Source organism: Trachurus trachurus (assembly GCF_905171665.1).
Source record: "Trachurus trachurus genome assembly, chromosome: 20".
Classification (NCBI taxonomy): domain Eukaryota; kingdom Metazoa; phylum Chordata; class Actinopteri; order Carangiformes; family Carangidae; genus Trachurus; species Trachurus trachurus.
The window spans coordinates 22,577,432-22,591,147 of record NC_139911.1 but is presented as its reverse complement, the minus strand read 5'-3'; the positions used below and the strand labels follow the sequence as shown (position 1 = coordinate 22,591,147).

Genomic DNA, 13,716 nt, shown 5'->3' with positions numbered 1-13,716 from the left:
ACACTGAAATGAATAAAAACTCTGTGAGTAATGAAGAGCAGACTTGACTCTGGTTACAGAAATGATTCAAGTGAACTTTTATTTTCTCGACATGACAAACAGCTTTGATACAATATCACTGACACACTACAGCCATGCACTAACAAAAGCTACAAACACCAAAACACTGTAAAAATGTTGTTCGTCAGAGCGTCGTAGTTACAAGGTTTTCTCACAGAATGACCGCCAGCAGCAGAGCTGGGCTGTCAGTCAGAGGGCCACGCTGAGGCAGCACGAAACCAGCACTAAGGCTCCAACTGGAAGCTTTACTGTAAAATCATAATAGTTAAAAGTTGATGAATAGTTAAATAAAATATGTAAATGTATAAAATATTTCAAATGTGGAAAGAAAATTGGCATTGTTATCCTTTAGAACCATTCATTTGAAAAAACATAATTTACCGCAAAATTTTACCCAGGACAGACTTCAGTGATATTGCTATTGAATCCTATGTTTTAGACTCCTAAACTCCTAAATTTCATTGAAGCTTCATATGTGAATTGTCTAATATGTAATATGATCAATTCTGCATAAAACACAATGTATTTGCTTTCCAGAATGTAGACTCATTAAGTTTATTACCTTAAATAAGATTCAAGAATTTCTTGAAGTAAAATGTAAGCTTGACTTAATATTGACAGGTTAAATGCTAATTAATGCTAAAGCTACAAGACTGTATGAAATATTCACTCACTCCCCTAATTCAACAGTAACTCACTAAGACTTTATACTGTACAATACACAATTTGAAAATGAAATATTTAAATCCATTGATTATCAAAGGGTTTTAACCTCCACTTATATGATAGAAGGTTTGTAGTGAAATATAATATTTAATATGATTCAGTATTTGCCCTAATATGTAATAATATTTGGTTTGATTTAGCACCACTTCAGCTCATGATGTCTAAAACCTCAACATGAACAGACTCCCATCATGATACTGCATCGACACACACACACACGTGTCCAGATGACCGACGTCGATCCTCAGTTTGAACCTTTAAACTTTAATCACTTTAAATCACCTGAGCGCAGAACTTTCTACCACCAAATGTCCCACGACCCTGTTGGAGCTTCGTCCTCAATAACATCAACATGCACAAACCAGTGAGCAGCAGCGGTGTGATGATGGGAAAGTTCTGTGGAGGAATTCTGAACACTTTTTCTTTTATTTTCCAAAGTCAGTGTTTATTGAGCACAAAACAAAAAAAGAAGACTATATATATATTCTGAGTTGATAAATGTCCAGAACACACATAACTGCACATGAAATGACCTCAGTGAGGAGTTTGTTTGGTTGTTGTCTTGACGTTCAGTCAAATTGGATCTGTGACCGGCTCGCTCCTCGCTCGCTTCCCTCGACAACTTTCAAAGAAATGGTAAACTTCATCATCATCATCATCATCATCATTATCATCATCATCGTCGCTCTTACACATCTGCTTGGTAAGCAGCAGCCCTAAAAACTTCTTCGTCTCCCTCTGCGTGGTCTCAGTAGTCCAAAGAAAACGCCCCAGATCTGGCCTGGCCTGGTCTGGCGCTTTACGATAGCTGCTTCATGTCATACATGGGGACCTCGGACTCCTCCGCCTTGCCTTCGCCTGCTGCCATGGCGGCTCCCGGGCTGCCTTTGCGGCCCTTGGGAGGAGGGACGGGCACGGCTCCCTCCGAAGCGCCCTCGGCTCCTTCCTGGCCCTCCGCCACAGTCCTCTCCTTCTTGAGCTTGGCCGGGACGTTCTTGGTGATGGTCTCCTTCAGCCTCTCCCCGGACTGCTTCAGCCTCTCTCCGGACTGGCGGATCTTCTCGCGCCTCTCGGCCGTCACGATGCGCTCGCCCAGCTTGTTGACCTTGGTGCCCAGGTTCTCGCGGGTCTTGCTCATGTTCTGCTTGGAGAAGGTGGCTTTGAAGCTCTCGATGCGCGTCAGGCCCGACTTCTTGACGCGGCCGGCCGCCGAGGAGTCCGCCTCCTCCACCACCATGTACTCCTCGTCGGACTCTGGAGGGAGCTCGAACTTGTCCGGTTCCACCTCGGCTCTGGCGGCGCCGCTGCCGCTGGGTTCTGCTGGCTCATTGCCTGGTGTAACAGCCTTGACCTCCTGGTCACCCTGAGGGAGGAGAACACAACAGTCTGAACTTAATAGAACAACACGAGGAAACGACAGAACAACCAGACTTTGTTCCGTGGAAAGTGCATTAAATATGAAAAGAATTGTTTCTCTGCTGATACAAATGGACAAAGTCCAGTTGTTGATGTCAGGTTTAAATCTGTCTGTAGTTAAAGTGAAGTGTGTCATGCAGACTTAAGGCCTTGATCCTGCCCTCCATAAATAAACCGCAGCACCTGTTTCTGCAGCTCAGTGCTCTGCAGCGGGAAAGCTAAACATATCGGCCGGCTTCAGCACGGAGAGAAAAGTTGGATCACTTACAGCTTCAGGCTGCGTCATGGCATGCATCGCTCTGTAACTGCCAGGTCAGGTTACACTGAACATGAAGTGGAACAAAATGTTGAGGCTGAAGCTGCATAATGACCCAGATCCCTCCAGACCACTTTCACATAGACTTTCACCCTGATTCAGTCCCAGTCATTCAGCTAACCAGTGCAGCTGCAGCACACAACACACACTTGTTACAAGTAGACACACATTTACCAAAGAAAAACTAGCAGAGGCCCCAAAAATGTAGAAAACGTATACAACAACCTGTCCCATGAGTTTCTAAAATTGTTGCACGTTCTGTCAGGAGTTTGCAGAAAACTTGTCTACATTGTGATCTGTGGTGAAATGTTAGCTGGACAGACACACTAAACCGGCTTTGAAAGGCCATAAATCTACTGAGGACCTCCTTGAACCTCCTTGAGAACCCCTGAAGGCCCCAAACACCTGACCTGGAAATCCAGACACGAAGTATGAAAACGTAAGAAAACTCACTAATATTGGTTTCCCTATCAGGAATCTGGGGAAATGTTTTTGTCTGTTTTTGACCAGCACTGGGTGATGGGATCTATAGAATCAGAAAAAGCTTTATGCTAGTCCTCTAGCCAGTCTGTAGCAAGTCCTCTAGCCTGTACTGTAGCACACTAATGGGAGCATCAGGATCTTTGATTTCATGCATCTTAGGCACTATATGACACTTGATAGAGGTGCTGACATTTCCAAAGCTTTGACAGAACGCATTACAGTCATAACTGAGCTACACAGCAGCAGCATGAAGCAGAGTGTGCTAACAAGCTAGAAGTCAGCCAAGTTCAAAACTGCACTTAACCCTTGAGGCCTCTAGGGACCCAAAAGGGTCCTTTTTGAAATTCGTATTTTTTTGATCCTCAATATCTCAGTCAGTTTTAAAGCAAATTTAATGAAATTTCCCAAGAATGTTTATTTTATGATGATTTTTAATATTCCAGATCCCCACCTTTGTAAAGTCTATAGAATAGGAGATACACCTATTAGTTACGTAGGTATCCCTCGGGCCCAAACGGGTCCCATTGACTCCCATTAAAACCACTCATTTTCGATACACTGTAATCCTGACATATTATAATGCTTTTTCCATGAAAACCTAATAAATCTCAACTTTTGGCTTCAAAATAAAGGAAAAATAGGTTGTGGGTCAGGTGACCCCCCTAAACCCCCATAGGACCAGGCCTCCTTTGAGACCTTGATTCCTGGTTTCTTACCTTGCAGATTGCACTGCAATAAAAAAGCTGAAAACCATAAAAATGGTTTTGGTGTGTGGAGACTGATGGTAAAGACTGGTGTGAAAGTGGATGAGAAAATATCTTGTCGGTGTGTGTGTCGGTGTGTGTGCAAAGTTGGAATCATAATAAAATAGCTAAATGGGCTTTGTTTATATTTTGCGTTTTTTATGTTTTGATTCTCAATATCTCGGTCATTTTACAAGTTAATTGTATGAAACTTGGTCAGGATGTGTGTTTTATTCTTATTGTTAAAATTCTAGATCCCCTTTGTTGTACGGTGTATAGAAACGGAGATATGCATTATGCGTACACACTCGCTACCCTCAGGCCCAATCTGGGCCCATTGACTCCCATTATAAACACATATTTTTTGATATACTGTAATCCTGGCATATTAAAATATTTTCCCATAAATACCGAATTAATCTAAACCTCTCCCTTCAATTTAAAGGGAAAATAGGTTTTAGCCCGCCTTCCACCACTAGAGGTCTCCCTAAACCACCAGAGAACTAGGCCTTCACTGAAACCGCTGTTTAGGCATATTTCTCTTTCTATGCAACATATAGGGCAGTAAAAAACAATGAAAACCCTAAAACTGGTCTGGGTGTGTTTGGACCAATGCAGAAGAGTGGTGTGAATGTGGGTAAGAAAAATATTTTGTCTGTGTGTGTCTGTGTGCGTGAAATTTGGATCCTCATCAAAGGCCATACAGGCTTTGTTTATGTTGGTGTTTATAAACAGAGTCCATATCTCCCATTTGTGTGGTATCTCCATACAAATCTCTACAAAAACATACAAAATATAGAAAAAATAATATAAAACTTCATATCTACAGATAGGTCTGACGTTTGTGAAAAGATTTGATGCAGTAAAAAAAAAAAAAAATGTTATGTATATTACCTTTTTATGGCATTTATATGACAAGTGCCGTTAGTATAAAGGTATATGTTTTTGTTATAGCTCCAAAAATAATAATGCATTCAAATCAATGTTGTTATCAATTGTTGACATATTCAAGCCTCTAATAACTTCATATGGAGTGATCCACTTTGGATCTCATTTTTGGGAAATATTGCATATTTTGTTTTTTTCCTCATTAAAAAATCAGGGGGTCGCCTGACAAAAAGGGCATAAAAACATAAAAAATGACAAAAAATAATAAAAGACTTTATGTTTATGAATAGGTCTGGAGTAGCTGAACAGATTTCATGTGAAGAAAGCAAAGAAAAAAATTCATATATGACATTTTTATGTCACTTTTATGAGAGGGACCCGTTTGGGTCCCGAGGGATACAAGGGTAACTTTTTTGAATAAATTGTAATAACTCAAAAAAAAAAAATGCATTCAAATTAATGTTATTATCAATTGTTGACATATTCAAGCCTCTAATAACTTCATATGGAGTGATCCACTTTGGATCTCATTTTTGGGAAATATTGCATATTTTGTTTTTTTCCTCATTAAAAAATCAGGGGGTCGCCTAACAAAAAGGGCATAAAAACATAAAAAATGACGAAAAATAATAAAAAACTTTATGTTTATGAATAGGTATGGAGTAGCTGAACAGATTTCATGTGAAGAAAGCAAAATAAATAAATAATATATGACATTTTTATGGCACTTTTATGAGAGGGACCCGTTTGGGTCCCGAGGGATACAAGGGTAACTTTTTCGAATAAATTGTAATAACTCCAAAAAAAGAAATGCATTCAAATTAATGTTATTATCAATTGTTGACATATTCAAGCCTCTAATAACTTCATATGGAGTGATCCACTTTGGATCTCATTTTTGGGAAATATTGCATATTTTGTTTTTTTCCTCATTAAAAATCAGGGGGTCGCCTGACAAAAAGGGCATAAAAACATAAAAAATAACAAAAAATAATAAAAAACTTTATGTTTATGAATAGGTCTGGAGTAGCTGAACAGATTTCATGTGAAGAAAGCAAAAACAAATATTCATATATGACATTTTTATGGCACTTTTATGAGAGGGACCCGTTTGGGTCCCGAGGGATACCTATGTTATACAGATGTTACTGGTTCAAATTTGCGGGGTTTGTCCTGCACTGCAGGATCGCGTGATCGCGTGACTTTTCACCACAACTGTTTTCCTCTAGGTGGCAGCACCGTACTAAATACTGCTCAGACGTTTTGGGGACAATGCTGACAGCCTGATAGCCGCGATTAGGAGTGGCGCTGTTCATGATACAGAATACAAGAGGATGAAAGGAGAACTAGCTGCAGACAGTAAATAATATAGTAGCCTAGTTTTTCAATGACAAAATGTAACGACGGCAGCTACAGTAGACTATAGCCCACGTCTCACTCTCTTTTTTCGGTCATCTGTCTCGTCATCTCCAAAATGTGTTTTTAAAATGAGCCAACTACAGTACTGTGCAGTAGTGCCGCAGATTTCTCACTCCGCACCTTGTTTGAGAGTGCAGCTGGATGATTTCTTGTGAATGAACGGGTCTGTGTCACTTTGGGGCTGGGCGATAAAACATAGGATAAATAACTTTCCCTCGATAGAAGACGCGGCCGATACAAAGTGACACCGTCAGCCATGCAGCCGGCCTGGACTTTTTATTTTTAATTATGAAGGATCATCTGCGCAAGGCAAAGATGATAGCATCAACAAAACACGGCGTAACACACGCGGCTGTATGGGACAGGCTTTTATTTAATTCAGAACAAACCGCTTAGCAAAAATGGAAAATATAGTCTATAATAATTAATTGATCTGTTGTTTGGCCACTGTTTGAAAATAACCCGAATTATGAGCAAATAATCTGATCCAGAACAGCAGTCATAATCAGACTTCTTCTAAATAAACCTAAACATTAAATAACTGGGTCAGGTCGGACCATGGGGTTATTTTTTCTCTTCTTCTTCACAGGAGAAGAGGAGGCTATGTGCAAAGTACCACATTAACATCTCTATTCATATAACGCCCATCGAAACAGCTGATTTACATGTCGGCCGTTAAGGCAAGGCAAGGCAAGGCAATTTTATTTGTATAGCCCGTTTTTACAAACAGTTTGTCTCAAAGGGCTTCACATGGCATCGTAGCAACATCCTCTGTCCTTAGACCCTCACATCGACTGAGGAAAAACTCCATGGAAACCCTTTTAACAGGGAAAAACAGGAGAAACCTCAGGGTGAGCAACAGAGGAGGGATCCCTCACCCAGGACGGACAGACGTGCAATAGATGTTGTTACAGACAAGAAAACAGTTTACAGTTTGTCACAGAATGTGCGGAATATGGAAATGTTAACACATGGCGATTGGCCATTCACGCGGCTTTGTTCTTGGTTTCGGCCAATCAGCTTATAAGCACATGGCTAATTATCAGCTTTCAACCAATCGCACTGTTTTAATGTGTGTGTGTGAAAGTTATTTTCTTTAGTTCATTTTCGTTTCTTTTGGATTTTTTTTTACAACAATGTATCAATATAATATTGTTTTCGTTTCATTTCGTTATAAAAATCAATCCCTTTTCTTTGAAACAATGAGATTGAGCAGCTAAAACTCAATAAACTCAACCATGGCTTGTCTTATTGTTAATCTGAACGCACATGTATAAAGGGCAGAGTCAAGGCAGCAGATAAATCACAAAACATCAACGCGTCCGTGAGCGCAGCGCACCTCCTCTTCTCCTGTGAAGAAGAAGAGAAAAAATAACCCCATGGTCCGACCTGACCCAGTTATTTAATGTTTAGGTTTATTTAGAAGAAGTCTGATTATGACTGCTGTTCTGGATCAGATTATTTGCTCATAATTCGGGTTATTTTCAAACAGTGGCCAAACAACAGATCAATTAATTATTATAGACTATATTTTCCATTTTTGCTAAGCGGTTTGTTCTGAATTAAATAAAAGCCTGTCCCATACAGCCGCGTGTGTTACGCCGTGTTTTGTTGATGCTATCATCTTTGCCTTGCGCAGATGATCCTTCATAATTAAAAATAAAAAGTCCAGGCCGGCTGCATGGCTGACGGTGTCACTTTGTATCGGCCGCGTCTTCTATCGAGGGAAAGTTATTTATCCTATGTTTTATCGCCCAGCCCCAAAGTGACACAGACCCGTTCATTCACAAGAAATCATCCAGCTGCACTCTCAAACAAGGTGCGGAGTGAGAAATCTGCGGCACTACTGCACAGTACTGTAGTTGGCTCATTTTAAAAACACATTTTGGAGATGACGAGACAGATGACCGAAAAAAGAGAGTGAGACGTGGGCTATAGTCTACTGTAGCTGCCGTCGTTACATTTTGTCATTGAAAAACTAGGCTACTATATTATTTACTGTCTGCAGCTAGTTCTCCTTTCATCCTCTTGTATTCTGTATCATGAACAGCGCCACTCCTAATCGCGGCGATATGTGATACATAATCATCAAGTCATAAAGCAAGACAGGCTTTATCATATTACAATAGTTTCTGTGATTTAGGCAGGGTATACAGTAGTTAGTTCTAGTTTAATAGCCTAGAGTTTAAGCTGTGGATTACTGCACAGATCACTGAGTCATCCGCCTGTCGTCCTCCGTTCTCACAGATGCCACCTGGCGGTTGTTTTGGCACATTGAGGCTTTTCATTAAAACCTCTTGTCTCGCCAAAGAAAAAAAATGCATGAGTCTTGTGCCGTCTCGCGTGGACCACGCGTGAAGTCCGCAAATTTGAACCAGTAACATCTGTAGCTCCAAAAAAAAAATGCATTCAAATCAATGTTGTTATCAATTGTTGACATATTCAAGCCTCTAATAACTTCATATGGAGTGATCCACTTTGGATCTCATTTTTGGGAAATATTGCATATTTTGTTTTTTCCTCATTAAAAAATCAGGGGGTCACATGACAAAAAGGGCATAAAAACATAAAAAATAACAAAAAATAATAAAAAACTTCATGTTTATGAATAGGTCTGAAGTAGCTGAACAGATTTCATGTGAAGAAAGCAAAAAAAAATATTCATGTATGACATTTTTATGGCACTTTTATGAGGGACCCATTTGGGTCCCGAGGGATACAAGGGTATCTTTCTACGAGGAGGCCTCAAGGGTTAAAGTTCTAACATATAGCTTTGTTTAATCTGTGCAAAATCACAGACGTTCATTAACTGTTTGTCTTTTATGCTGGAGTTGTTGTTGTTGCACCTCAGTGACTGTGTGCAGCCTCCTCAGGTCTTGTGACAGTGAATTTGCAGGATGTGTTACCGTGTGCTAGCCGTGCCCACTGAGCATATCGGACAGGGTCTGTACACAGTTTTCCATCAAAACATGATGCAAATTTGAACTGTTGAAAATTCAAGTGCAGGTTTCCATTCACATCTATTCTCTAAATATTACAGTAGGAGCTGGTTGGTGGAGATAAACCAGCTGCTGGAGCTGATTCTACAGTCGTAGATGTAGATGTTCTCCACAAGTTTTTGAATTTACACTCAGTTCTTTTTCTTTTTTCTATTTTTTTTTTTTGCACAAATTGAAACTGTGCTCAAAACCCCATATTTCCGTCACCTAATGTCTTAGCTGATGGACAGCGTGTTCATCGGTGATCACTCCACTCACATTGGTGGCAAAGGCATCATCTGAAGTGCAATGGAATTACAGTTTGGAGTGTGGCTGTAGACAATATTACCTTATAATCTATGAACTTGTCTAGGGCCATGTTGTGTAACAGTTCCAAACAACAGCAAGTGTCAGGTGTGTCTTCTATCAACTCATATATATGTTGTTAGATGAATCGATTGATTGGGGTTTTTTTTATTTGAATTTCAAGGTTAGGTGCTTTCCCCTGCTCTCAGTCTCAATGCTAAGCTAAGCTAACCTCCACCACCTTTTCACCTCACCACGCAGTCAAGTCATGAAGTAGCAGAGTGAACCACTGCTGGAGCTGAGTTGCTTTCTCTGTGACATAGAAAAACCTTGTTCAGCTTAATTCGAACAATTCCATTTGCTACACAGAGCAAGAAAACTGAACAGCAGCTCAAAGACCGTCAGGGCATCATCCCTATGTTCCCTGGGTTCTATGTTCCCCGCTCACCTGAAAAATGGTTCTATGTTCCCCATTTATCCAAAAAAGGCAGGAAACATAGCAGTAGCATTAGGGTTACTGTGCGTTCACACCAAAAGCTTCCAAAGCGTCAAAAACGCTCAAGGATGCGCTTCAGACAAGACAACTTCCAAAACGGCAAATATTTTCAGCCGCTTTGGCCGCTCGTCACGTGACTGACGCCAAAGTTCGATCGCGCTGGTCATTGGGGAGCCGAAGGACAAAAAAAGAAAAGAAGGTAGCTGAAGGACCTCTCTATTCTGACAGGTTGCTGCCAGTTGCCGCCGAACTGCGTCATAGCTAATTACCCTAAAGTTAACCAGGGCTCAACTTCTCGTCTGGTGACGCTTTGGACGCTTTGGAAGTGCGGTGACGCCAGTTGACACTTTGGACGCTCAGTGTCGCCTGGTTCTCATTGAAAATGAATTGACTTCCAGCATTTTGATGCTTTGGAAGCTTTTGGTGTGAACGCATAGTTAGGGATTAGGGGTAAGGGCAGTGGTTCCCACCCTTTTCTGATTTTTGACTCCATTTTGACATCACAAATTTCTGGCGACCCCGCGATGTGCAGTCACGTGATCGCGGCCATCAATCAAGATGCGTCGTCTCAGATATTTTTATTAATTTGAACTTGATTTATAATCGAGAAAGTGAAAGTATAGAATACACTTGTTTAAGATTGTGTGTGTTTTTTAAATCATAATTTTAAAAAGAATAATAATTAGTTTAAAAATATATTCATAAGTGCTTTCTTTTAAATCAATTACTAGACATTCAGGCGATCCAATTTGAATTCCACACGACCCCACGTGGGGTTGAAAAACACTGGGTTAGGGTGTATGTTCCGTTGTGTGCGATTAGAGATGTTAAAACAAAATATTAATGCTACTGCTATGTTTCCTGCCTTTTTTGGATAAGTGGGGAACATTGAATCTTTTTTGTGTGTGAGCGGGGAACATAGAACCTGGGGAACTTAGAACTTTTTTGGGGGGTAACTGTGGAACATAGAACCTTTTTTGCAGGGGTAAGAGGGGAACACAGATACGCTCCGCCAGAGTACAAGACTCAGGCTAAGGCCTCACTGCTATGAAACCCTAGGCAGAGGGGATGAGTCAGAGAGGAAGGATCAGGGGTCATGAACCCATTTGACCCGTGTGACAACACAGTTATGCGTTGAACCCCCCCACAGCTGACCAGGAGGATTTCCTCCATCCGTGTCAGAGCAAATCAAACAGCGAACCCTAACGACATGATTAATAACCCTCACCCTGCAGATCGCTGCTAGCTCATCCAGAGAGAGAGAGCAGACAACTATATTAGGAGATGGTGGAGGTTGAGACTCAGAATAACCTGGTCTGTCAGTGCTCAGCTGGCACGGTCACTTACAGTACACAACCTACACAGCAGCTCTGCTAACTCAATACTCAGCAAACACAACTTATTTCAACAAATCTTCATTTTACCCCCGCTGTCCAGAGCATCCTGTCAACATCCACATCAGGTCATTCTGCAGGTCATGGTTTGTATTCAGTGCCAACCCCTTGTGCAGGAATCAATGTGTGAATATCTACAGTTGCATTGTGTAGATGTGCACAGGCAGTGAAGAAAGCTCCTTTTTACTCTTTTCAATTCTACTTTTTGTCTTTTGAGTGAACATTTTGTTCATCAAAGTGAAGTGAAATTTTAAAAACTTTGGCTTTGCATGATACAACTGTCTGATGATTTTTTTAATAGACATAAACATGCACATGACACCTAACCAGTGTGCACAATGTAGCCTGAAATCCAGCAGGTGCAGCCAGCCAATCACAGGCTTCCAAGCGATTATTCAACATGTGACCTCACTTGCAGTCTTGCAGCCAGAGAATGTACAGTACAGTCATTTGTTGCATTCATCTTAACTCATAATAAATATTCAAGTAAGTATTTTGTCAGTATTCTAATGTTATCATCGTAGGGTCATGCAGCCAAAATGACATTTCAAATTTGTCCTTTGGTGAAGAAGCACAAAGTACTGATGTCTCATCATTTTTTACAAATGTCACAAAGTTCATTCAGTGGTGTTTTTGACCAGATCAGATTGCTTGGCTGAAGAGAAACCAACTAGGAGAAGTCCAAGAAAAATAGAAGGCAAGAAAGTTTTCCACACTGATGCAACTTTTAGTCTAAATCATCAAGACAGTAATAAAGCATTTTGTTTCCACACAGATAGTCCTTCACACATTGTTATTTCTGAGTCAAAGCCCTTTCCTCCATGAGCTCCAGATCTGTGGTGTAACTGCAGCATGCTGACGTTTATCCAGGGCTAAAATAACCAGGTCACCATCGTGCTGGCAGCAGCTGGTAGCTGTTAACTGTGAAGGCCAAAGAAGTAAAATGAAGCCGGGTGTGTGTGTGTGCTTGTTGCTATTTCAACCCCTAGATCTACAAGACCTAGACAATCATTGAGTCACACAATTTATTAATGTTGAAAGAGCAATGACAGCCATGACTATGATCTTTACTTGATTGTGTCTCCAATGTGGCTCTTGTGGACAAGATCTGAAGTGTGTGGAAATGAAACATCATGCATTAAAATCCCATTCAATCCTTCAGAGAATAAACTGAACATCTCCAACTCTATGAACCAACCACATCAGCTTTTATGCTGGTCATGTGTAACTCTTTAATCCAATTGTTTAATTAGTCTTCTGTTGAAAATGGCCGCCAGGTATTACATTATTACCGTTAGTTATGGAATTGATGTTATTGAAATTGTACAATAATCCAGATGCAGAAGCCTGAGCCCAAAATACAACCGTGTTTTGAGGAGCCATTGTTGGCTTACCTTTCTTTGAATCCTCACCAGAACACAAAATATATTTTACAGTGCATTTAGTCATGCTGCTTTAAGATGCTGGCCTCCACAATCAAGAGAATCAACCCCATTACTCAGAAGAAGACCTGAATTAGCAAGCATTACCCAGAGGCAAGTGGTCAGAACCTTGAAGGTCTAATTCCACAAGTGGTGAAGAACTTTGAGACATCAAAAGGGACAGCAAAGAACTCGATACTGGAACAAGTTTACAACCAAAGGACCAAACTATGACGTTTGTAAATCTACGGATCTTACCTGATAAATGACAACCCTGAACTTGTTCTTGGCCAGGAGATCCCCCTGGGTGGCTTCCACCTTCTTCACTCTGACGTTCTGATTCTCCACACGCACCCTGACATCCTTGATGTGGCGGCTGACCTTGCGCGTCTTCTCCAGAAGCCGGTCGACAGTGGTGCTGGTGTTGGCGTGGTCGCTGGTCAGCTTGACGACGTCAGCCTGGATGGTCTTCACTGTGCTCTCCAGCTCCAGCTGACGCTCCTCCATGCGCTGCTGTGTGGTCTGGACGCTGTCCATGAGGCCCGCCACGCGCTCCAGCAACGCCATGATGCTTCCTGCGTCATCTCCACCACCCGTCGGCATACCTGATTTGTCTGTCATACTTGCTTGTTGGGTTGTCTGTTAGCTAGTCTGGTTGGTTGCTTGACAGACTGTTAGAACCCACTGTTCCAAATGTAGAACGGAAGAAGGGATGAGGGTATCTGTTGCAACTGACAGCAAAGTCTTGAAAAATTCAGAAACAGTGACGATCAGAGACACAAAAATGCGACGACCAGAGGTTGAGGCATCAGAGGATCCAAAGAAAAAGTGGGACTACGAGGGAGGAGGTATTGGAACCCCCGAAAGGAGGAGGACAGAAAGAAGGAGGACCAGAGGACCAGATCACCCTCTACAACTGGAGGTTGATCCTGAAACTGGTCACATCAACTGACAGACTCCACCCTGCAGGGAGAGAGAGGGAGGGATGACAGGAGTTAAGTGGAGGGAGGGATGAAAGGGGAACGGTAAGTCTAAAAAGAGAAAGGAAGTCAAATGCACATGGGGAATTT

At 41.4% G+C, this 13,716-nt stretch overlaps 1 protein-coding gene across 1 annotated transcript; it reads right to left on the bottom strand.

Annotated features, from left to right (window-relative positions):
- Positions 1-862: 862 nt before the first annotated feature.
- cavin4b (caveolae associated protein 4b) lies at positions 863-13,616 on the bottom strand. The gene is made up of 2 exons (XM_083995828.1): positions 12,905-13,616; positions 863-2,149 (listed from the first exon to the last, which is right to left on the bottom strand). Exons 1-2 carry the CDS (start codon positions 13,265-13,267, stop codon positions 1,586-1,588), a joined length of 927 nt encoding a protein of 308 aa, XP_083851954.1. The 5' UTR covers positions 13,268-13,616; the 3' UTR covers positions 863-1,585.
- Between the last annotated feature and the right edge of the window lie 100 nt (positions 13,617-13,716).